At 38.8% G+C, this 10,181-nt stretch overlaps 1 protein-coding gene across 1 annotated transcript in view; it reads left to right on the top strand.

Moving 5' to 3' along the window:
- The first annotated feature begins 442 nt into the window (after positions 1-442).
- LOC129174368 (nephrocystin-3-like) overlaps positions 443-10,181 on the top strand; it is a 48,237-nt gene continuing 38,498 nt past the window's right edge. Inside the window, exons 1-8 of the mRNA XM_054766336.1 lie at positions 443-552; positions 850-1,218; positions 1,287-1,412; positions 1,474-1,624; positions 6,168-6,320; positions 6,385-6,518; positions 8,475-8,635; positions 8,713-8,869. Coding sequence (XP_054622311.1) covers positions 895-1,218; positions 1,287-1,412; positions 1,474-1,624; positions 6,168-6,320; positions 6,385-6,518; positions 8,475-8,635; positions 8,713-8,869 — 1,206 coding nt within the window. The 5' untranslated portion in view covers positions 443-552; positions 850-894. The remainder of the gene's footprint in view (positions 553-849; positions 1,219-1,286; positions 1,413-1,473; positions 1,625-6,167; positions 6,321-6,384; positions 6,519-8,474; positions 8,636-8,712; positions 8,870-10,181) is intronic.

Genomic DNA, 10,181 nt, shown 5'->3' with positions numbered 1-10,181 from the left:
TAAGATGGTAAGACAACATCTGTGCGGGGAGGCCCAATGTCATTTTTATTCATGGGATCCGGAATTCCTGGTAGCCTCTAGTATACAGTATTGCTATATTTGGTTGTACTGTTGTAGTATTGTGCATTTCAGACACTATTGTTATCCACGTAACTAGTGATGTAACTAGTTACTCTTAGCAGTGATGAAGTCAAATACGCCATTACTTTTTTAAATAATTAGTACTGTTTAATAATTAGTTCTTTACGACTGCAACACTGGATTGATTATTCTTTGTGTTCATACATACTGATATTTTTATTTGTATTATTATTATGGAAAGTATTTGACAAGTTTCCTTAGCTATAATATGATTAAAAGGATGTGAGTGTGGATTGTTGTTTGTGTTATATGTGCCGTGCAAATGGCTGGAAATAAAAGTGATGGGTAGTTAATTTGATTAAAAGCGGCATAACCGATCTTTATTGCCTTTATTTTTCATTTACCATTTTGCCTTTGCGGGCTTCCGTAGAGGCTCCTTGTTACCAAGGCAGCCAGGAAAAGCTGTGTTAAGTAAGTCAATGACACTTCTTTATTCTTAACCTTTTTTGTGCATGAAAAGTTTCCGAATTCTAGCAGATGTACCACCGTCTTATCATCATTTAAAATACGTCTCCCCACCCCAGTAAGGTTACCGTAGTATAGCTAGTCATCGCTATGTCCGTGATGCTAACATGCTATAGCTAAACGCGCAACAGGTTGTTTTGATTGGTAATTAGGTTAATGTAGCTTGTTTAAACAGTGTCTGCTGCTTTCACGATAGTTTTGCTTTAGAGAAGGCATTTTAAGGCTACAGCTGTCATTTGCCAGGAGAAGCTATGAGCCCCCAAAACGGCTGACTGGGCCCCTGCCATCATGGGCACGGCGTCCTCCCTGGTCAGCCCAGGCGAGGTGATCGAGGACGGCTACGGGGGTGACGGCGGGGAGGCCTGTGAGATCCCCGTGGAGGTGAAGCCCAAAGCCCGGCTCCTCCGCAGCTCCTTCCGCAGAGGGCCTCGGGCGATCGGAGCCAGTTTCAAGTCAACGGGATCCGTGGACCTGGAGTACGCCGCCGAATATGAACGCCTCCGGAAAGAGTACGATATCTTCCGTGTGAGCAAGAACAACGAGATCACATCCATGCAAAAGAAGGAGGCCAAGCTGGATGAGGAGAACAAGAGGCTGAGAGCTGAGCTACAGGTCGAACGCTCTAATCATTTCATCTCATTCAATGTGGAGACCTGATGTTATCTTCTATGTGGCTGCAGGCTTTGCAGAAGACCTACCAAAAGATCCTGAGGGAGAAAGACAGCGCTTTGGAGACAAAGTACCAGGCCATGGAAAGAGCTTCCACCTTTGAACACGACAGGGACAAAGTGAAAAGACAATTTAAGGTAAACAGTAACATTAAGTTCATACTGTACTGTGCTCTCTCATCAAGCTGTGCACCTTCAGATCTTTCGGGAGACGAAGGAGAAGGAAATTCAGGATCTCCTTCGTGCTAAGAGGGACTTGGAATCCAAACTGCAACAGCTGCAAGCTCAGGGCATCCAGGTTTACTATCCCAATGATTCGGATTCAGACGACAACCAAACGACGGTGACTGGTAAATACCACAAACTCATGGAATACAGTGGGACCTTCAAGGCCCTCACATTTCCTCACATTTGTTTTACAATTTCGTATCTATTTGATACTATTTGACTTGCTGGTCCTACCCGATCATCCCTTTCCACCGCAGGAACTTTATGTGGAACTTTCCTATTTACCCCGGTAGTTTAAACTTAGTAAATACAAAAACCTGAATGATTTGTTTGGTTTGGTTTAGTTTATTTGAACATGAAGGTTACAATGGAATACATCTCATGAATCATTTTTTGACAGTTCCACATGTCCAAAAGGAGTAGGAAGAAGCAAAGCTTATTTAATCCTACCCCCCATCCATTCTACATCTAGTACAGTACATGTAGTTCACTTCCTGCATTCCATATCATGTTTTCAGTGATAGTCAGGATAACACATAATAGATAACGGTGAGATAACCCTCCCCCCAAAAAAAGAGAGAACATTCATAATAATGATAATAATGATGACAATACTAAATAAATAAATAAGAACAAAGCTTTTTTTTTTTCCTTTCCTTTCCTTTTTTTTTTTTTTTTTTTAAACACAACAAAGAAAATTATAAAAAAATAAATAAATAAATAAATAGAAATAAATAAATAAAAAATAAAATTTAAATAAATAAATAAATAAAATAAAATAAAATAAAATAAAATAGAAAATAAAAAAATAAATAAATAAAATAAAATAACAAACCTGACAGAACAATCAGGACTCTTCTGCCTTGTATTTAGCAAACATCAACTGCTTGTATTGTTTTTTGAATTTGCTCATCTCTGTACATTGTTTGAGTTCTTTACTCAATCCGTTCCATAATTTAATTCCACACACGGAAATGCTGTGGGTTTTCAGCGTTGTTCTCGCATATAAATGTTTTAGGTTTAATTTTCCTCTAAGATCATATTTCTCCTCTCTGATTGAGAAATACTTGATTAGATTTTTGGGTAACGAGTTATTATTAACTTTATACATTATTCTAGCGGTTTGAAAGTGTACTAAATCTGCGAATTTTAATATCTGTGATTTTAAAAATAAAGGGTTTGTATGTTCTCTATACTTGGCATTATGAATTATCCTCAGATCTTTTTGGCAATACAGTGAGTGAGTGAAGATTGCTTTTGTAATTATTTCCCCATATCTCCACACAATACGTTAGATATGGAAATACTAAGGAACAGTACAGAGTGTGGAGTGATTTTTGATCAAGAAGATATTTTGCTTTATTCAACATAGAGATATTTCTCGCCACCTTTTGTTGTATATATTTAATATGAGATTTCCAACTCATTTTTTCATCTATTACAACCCCAAGGAATTTATATTCTTCCACTTTTTCAATATGATGCATGTCTAATATACCATGTACAGGTGTACTTTGGTTAGCGTTAATTTATTCCAGATGGTCTGACTCTAAGCAAAAAGTACGCAAACCGAATCAATTTTTCCATATTGGATAATGGAAATCCAATTAATCCATTCAAGAAAGCCAAAAATGTTAACACAAAACACATTTTTATAGTTTTACAGTTGTAGTTTGACATACAGAAAACAATTGCAAATGCATACAAATACATATAAATGGTGAACGAAAGGGTAACGTAAGGTTACTTTTACTTTCATTGAAGACGTGATTGTTGATGTGGCAGCGAGATCAACTGCCACCACCTTCCTGTTATGACGTGAGTTGTTTCTTGAATTCAATACGGTTTCTTATCTCAATACTGTAATCCAGAATAGAGCCAAAGAAAGCTGCAAGTGGCAGCATTTTGATAAAGGAGGTGCGAAACACTGTTGAATTCCAAGTAACTCGTGACAAAAGAGGAAGATGGGGTTTGTGTGGTGTCTTACTGTCATATTGTGTCTTGGGAACAATGAAGGTAAAATTAACCTTAAATGTTCATTTATTTCTCTCATTCGTCATTTATAAGCATTTAGAATTGTTTTATGCATGTAAAACTATAATTATGAAACTCTAAAAATGTGTTTTGTGTTAACATTTTTTGAGAGTCAACCACTGATGACATCTTAGACGGGCGACGTAACGTCCAGTTCTGGTTAGCTAGCTAATACCATGCAAACAAGGAAGGACATTTTCGGATTAAAAAATATATTAAGAACACTGATGGAGTCATGCAGTGTGTTAATAACGACAAGAGCGCGCCATATTGTACGCTAAAACCAAAAAACACACTAACAGAGTCGGGCACTAACTGAAGTTCCATTGTATTTTATTCTGAAATGCATAGTAGATACAACTTTATTGTCATTGGAGGGAAATGTTGACTAGCAGATGGAAAGAATCAGTAAACTTTAATATGACATGTGGAAATGCTAAGTTATGATGTTAATAGCAATGTGTAATAATGTGTTAGCCAGTTAATAATGATATAAGATATAAATATAACATAACAAGATATAAATACAACAAATGACAAAATGTATTTTAGGCGAATGTAGACGCCTATTGAGTAGTTTTATTCTCTACAAATGATTCACTGATCTCTAACTGCTCATAGAGATGTGACATTTGTGAACAAGAGCTCTCAGGGCATTGAATTGATGATGAACTGTTCAGGTTGTCTTAGGAACATTATCACTTCTTATGATAACGCCCACTTTGTGTTCAAGTGTGTGGTGTGCAGGCTTGCGGTGAGGTTCATGGCTGGTGAGGCAATGCACTGCTTTGGAGTTTGTTTGTTTTTTCTGTTACTACAGGATGCTCATTAAGAGGATACAAGAAAAAGAAGGGAATCATTCACTTTGGTTTAAAATGGGAAAAGGCTTCTTGAGACGTCATCTGTACTTCTGTGAAGAAGGTGTCGGATGTTTCGCTCCTCATCCGAAGAGTTTCGTCAGCGAACTAATAAGTGCTGGTAGCCTAGGCCTTAAATACAGTAAGAGTGGGCGGAATTGGTGTGCCAACACCCTCCTCCTATTGGTTCCTTACACTAAGCCTGGGCGGAGTAGTGGTATAATCCTATCCTGCTATTAACACCTCCGATAAAAGGGAAGTGTCGCTCCCTGAGTTGGGTATGAACGACTCTGATCCTGGCTCGTTGGTTTAAATGTTTTCCAATTGTTTTCAAATACTTCTTAGTCCTGTTTATTTTTTTTTTTTTATTAACTGAAAAACATTTGTGTTCTTACCTTTTATCTGTATATGAAAGTACATCCACAAGGGATGTCCGGATCCACTTTTTTTTTTTTTTTATGGCCTTGTCAATCCGAACCGGTACTGATCCTTTTTTTTTTTTTAATAATAAGCTTTTGTTACAAACATGAATTTGTGGAATTGACTATGGTTATGAAAATAGCTCTTCAAAGCATTAAGAATAATGCATCCAAAGTATTGCTGAATTGACTTTTTTTTAACACACTATGACCAACAGTATTCTTTGGATTTTGGTCCCTAATCCAATAAAAGACACATCCAATAAAAAAAAGTCCATCCAATAAAGGATAAAATTGGAAAAAACGGGTGTGAAGATACTTTTAGGGTAGGACTAATCATTTGACATGGTTATACATCAATTTGTGGTGTGATTTTAGAATATATGACATTTTTTAACAAACTGTCTTCAGCGCAGTAGTAATTTATTGACGGCCCCTAGTGTAAACAACCAGCTGTTAGAGCAGCACGAGCAGTGGCGGAGCCATTTTTCATTTTGGCGGCCAAGATGAGACCATTTCTCGCCTAGGGGTGGCAATAAGTTGATACCTGAAATGTGTCGATGGCCAGTAGGGTGGGCGGAGAGTGACATTTTCAAGCAGCATTTTCACGGTCTCCACGGAATCTTCATAATTTATCGTGTTAGATTTTACACTCGCTTACTTCCGGGAATTGTAACATTCCTACAAGTGAGGATAAACGGCATAAAAAATGCATGGAAAGGAAGGAGTGAGTTAGCTTGCTACTAGCCACCCACGGTTGTTTCCACACTTCAGAGGTGGTTTGATGAGGTCCTCATATGTGCACCAGAAATACGGGAGCCTGTAGGCCTATAAAAACATTGTTTATTATCGGTTTTCATTATAGGGGAAAATGCATTTTTATGCCAATATCGGTGGGCCGATTATTATAGAATCAAATATTAATAAATTGAATACTTTTGTAGTAGAGCATAGAAAACCTGTTTATGACTTTCTTAGTACGACTTTTACCATTATTAGAGGCCTGTAGACATGTAATCAAACCCCTATAGTCACCTCTTCGCTCCTACTATTCTTTGTTTATCACACATTGCTCAACTGTAAAAGGAGACCTTTTTTCCTCCCTATTGTGCCATGGCTGAATCCATGCAGTGTGAAGGTAATGTAATATAATGTCAAGTCTCATCAATGTAACATTACTGATGCCTAGTGACCAGAATACTACATATAATTTGTCTTTCAATATTTTTGGACTAACAATAGTCCATAGTCAACAACAAAACAGCAGTCATTTATTAATTAACTTTTCCAAAAAAGCGATAGAAGTGATAGAAGTAATTTGCTCAACACTGCATATGAATTTCTTGTGTGTCCAGCTGCAGGTACCCAATGTGAGTACTGGACGGGGGGCGTGCTGGGAAGTGAGCCCTCCATGGGCAGCATGATGCAACTGCAGCAGACCTTCAGAGGACCAGAGTTGGCACACAGCCTCATCGACGTTGAGGGCCCCTTTGCCAATGTGAGCAGAGGTGAGTCAGCAGAGTGATGTGTTGAAGTCACATTAAGAATGATGACTTCCTGTGGTTTTGACAGACGACTGGGATGCTGCGGTGGCTAGTCTGCTGCAGGTGTCCCCTCATGTGCCTCAGGCCTTGTGGAGCAACACGGTGCGCTGCTACTTCATCTCCACCCCAGAGACCAAAGCGGAAGTGGACATTTTTAGCAAGGTCTTCCCTGTCATTGTTTGCTTTTACATGACTTCATTTAAATATGTATTGTAGGTGTGTCACGAGATCTCGCGAGTTCAAAACATGACTATATTTGTCGTTTAGAGAAAAACAGGAACGGCACAGCCAGAAGTCTGAACGGTGACATTGCTACTGTCAATACACACGGAAGTGGCAGTGCAAGAGGCAGGATTGAAACTGCACATTAAGTGCTTTACGCACACTATAAGACTTCCAATCCAACCTGCACACAGCGTTCCTAGCATCACACCCTCACGACGTGTGGCTTTTCGTCTGAGTTCAAGAGCTGCGGTGTTAATGTCCAAGCAGAAGCTATAGCATTTCTACATTTGATCAAACTTAGTTACGATTTGTGAGATCAAAACACAAACACCGCATATGACTTCTATCAAAACATGTGAGATACTATTGAGAATTCAGTAATTCCTGGTAGCATCATACTTCTAAGCATCATGGGAACTGTCGTTCTTTTAGCATAAACGTAAAGCTACTCTATGCACTCTCCAATCTATTTCACATGTGTTTTTACATACAGTATGTACACATCAGCATGAATGATTAGTAGTAGCTAAACTGCTGTCGTTATTATAACTGTTAGAATATTTAGTTTTCATTTAAATTTGTGGAAAAAAGTTCAACAGTTAAAAGCATCACGCTTAGGTCATGCATGCAAAGTTATAAAACATTTCAACATGTATCTGCTTTATTTTGTGACTCAGTGAAATAAAATAGTCTGTTTGTCCAGTCCCAGTTTGTGGGGGTGTCCTGGTTCGATATTGAAATTGAATATCGGGTCGATATCAGTAAAAAAAAAAAAAATCAGATTTTTGGCTGTCTTTGAGACCCAAAGATGTCATTTCTCTGAAAGATCAACCCGTTTATGTCGACATGTGGTGCAGCAATTTGTGGTGATGTCAAAATCAATACAAACAAAAGAAGAGTGGGAGGGGCAACAGGAAAGGAAATGGAGGAAAACTCCTGTAGGTTAAAAAGTATTTTCTCCTTGTGTCAAAATCACATGTAACCGCTAGGGTGTCCCCATCTGATATTGATATCGGATATTAGGCCGATTTAAAAAAAAAAAAAAAAAAAAAAAAAAAAGACAATTTCATTATATCGTCTGAACCTAAACTCTCCGATATTAGCACTCTGATACAAGCAGTCGATACCAGACTCTGCCCTTCAACGTCTATCCAGCTGCGGATAGACGTTGGGGTGATGTCATCGCAACAACAGAGTTTGCTCAAGTGATGTCGGCTGTGTGTATTTTTTTCCCCCCAAAAAAACGTTGCGGCTGAGTGCAACACTTGTCATGCACAAGTTGTCATGGACAGAACCGGGAAACAAACGCATCGCACATTGAAAGCAGTATTACAAGGGAAACTACCACGGGATAACAAGAAGTCATTAGCTATAACAGAAAAGATGACCAGCCACTGTTGGTGGTGAGTAAAGGGTTTAAATGCTTAATTTAGCACCTCAAGCCACGCTATATTAGCCACTGCAACAGTGTGGATAAAGCTATACTCCACATGCATAAAGAAGTAAATGGATCAGTTTTTCTCATAGCTATTGTTGCTGACTATTGTTCTCTGTTTGAGTAATATCACTTGAAGCGTTTTCCAACATTCCACACCACAAAATAAATATGTAAAAGTATGTATGATTAGTGCTGATATTGGATTAATGTTGGTATGGGCCGATACTCAAGGCTGCAATATGCAATATCGGCTCGGAAGTGAAAAAGTGAAAATCAGGACACCCCTGATATTTTGTCATTGTATTTTTCTTAAATGTACTGTTAAAATCGTCATCTCGTTATCATGAACCCAATATCGTTGTATCGTCTTATTTTGTGAGTGTATCATGACACCCCTAATGTATTACTATTAGTGAATGTTGATTAATATTGTATGTTTCATGCTGTGGTTGTAGAAACACTCTCCTGTGCTGAGGAGGCTGTGTGAGGCTCTGGGACATTTCTATCTGAACATCTGCTTTCCAGAAGACGACGCTGCCTCATACGCTTTAGTCCGAAAGCAGGAGATAGAGAGGAGCTCGGTGTGTGTGCTTCTTATCAAATCCACTATCAGCAGGTAACATTGATCAACATTTACAACCAAAGCTAGCACTGCATGGCTCTACGGTGAATAACTTTGTTGTGATGTGAAAGCTCTGTGGTGGAGGACTGCCAGGAGGCGTTTGTGAAGAATCCGGATGGCCATCCTTTAATACTCTACCTCGGGACTCCAGAAGATGCTGACCTGTCTGGACCTACAAGGGCACTTCTGGAGAGACTCAACGCTGCAGACAAGGCTGCTAAAATAAAGGTGTAGTACATTCTCAAGCTGTAAAAACACAACACAGTTTCTGACTTTCGTGTCTCAGAAGGTAGCCATTCACAATGTAAACATTCACTTTAAGCCAGCATTTAGCCAGGGTATGAATTACTTGCTTGTTCACATGCTTATGTCAGTGGTAGAAAGCAGAGATTAGATGAACAGAACTCAAACAAGCATAGGGAGAGCATGCAAACTTCACACGGATAGAGAAGAAGCCCAGAATGTTCCTGCTGTGAGGTCACAGTGCTAAACACCAGAGAGAATAGCTGGCTCATTTAGGATGGACTTAGGTTCGATTCCCCCTCCATCTCCTAGCCACTGCTGGCCTGTGCTCATACCGAGCATTTCTGCAACGGCTTTGTTCGCTTGTCCCGTCACTTTCGTCACACAGCTGTCTTTAATTGATTGCGAAAGGAGAGATCACATTAATGAAATGAAGTGTCACGAGACACTCAATTGACGGGACGGTTGGGTTCACAAGAACGAGATGAGACAAGATTTTAATGTTTCTTTTAAGAAAAGTACAATGAAAAAATATAAAAAATATGTTTATATATTGTAATTTACTAATTTAATTTCTACTACAGTATGTTCCATAACATTGCTCCTCATGAGGCTACACTCTTCTGCACTCTAGTGACCCCGCCTCCACCCACCAAGACAAAGAGACTGTATGACTGACAAAAGGGCTCACTCCATTCCTGCTGTTGTTCTATGGAACAAACTCGGGAATGAAACCAATGCACAGAGTGAACCCTTCCCCTGCTTGGAGGTGGGAGATGAAGAAGACAGACATGCGTGCACATGGCAGTATATTGAGGCCGGCAAAATTATTGAGTTCATTTTCATTTATTGTGTGATGAATGAATTATTTATTACCGTCCAAGTCCTAGAGCCCACGAGACACTGAACGAGAAAACGTTTTTCTGAATGAGAAATTTTGTCACTTTTTAGTCCCGCGAGATCTTGTTACAACCCCAGAAATGATACATATTAATTTAGTACGGGAAATGTGGGTTTGACATTTGATTCATTTTGAGTCTTTGTACCGTATTATCCGGACTACAAGTCGCTCCGGAAATATAATAAGTCACACCAGCCAAAAATGTAGAAGAATGAAGAAAAAAGTATTTATAAGTCACACTGGACTATAAGGTGTATATTAACAGTTATTCAGATAACTATAGCCTAAATAACATAATGTAACTAGTTTACTTGCAGCTTGTAATCTGTAGAATATGATTTTCTTTTTTGGGGGCATTTGTGTTCCGTCTCTCTCAGTTGTCTTTATAAGTGGATG

Source organism: Dunckerocampus dactyliophorus, chromosome 21 (assembly GCF_027744805.1).
Source record: "Dunckerocampus dactyliophorus isolate RoL2022-P2 chromosome 21, RoL_Ddac_1.1, whole genome shotgun sequence".
NCBI classification, from domain to species: Eukaryota; Metazoa; Chordata; class Actinopteri; order Syngnathiformes; family Syngnathidae; genus Dunckerocampus; species Dunckerocampus dactyliophorus.
Note: the sequence above shows the minus strand (reverse complement) of the source record. Positions and strands in the feature narration are given on the sequence as shown.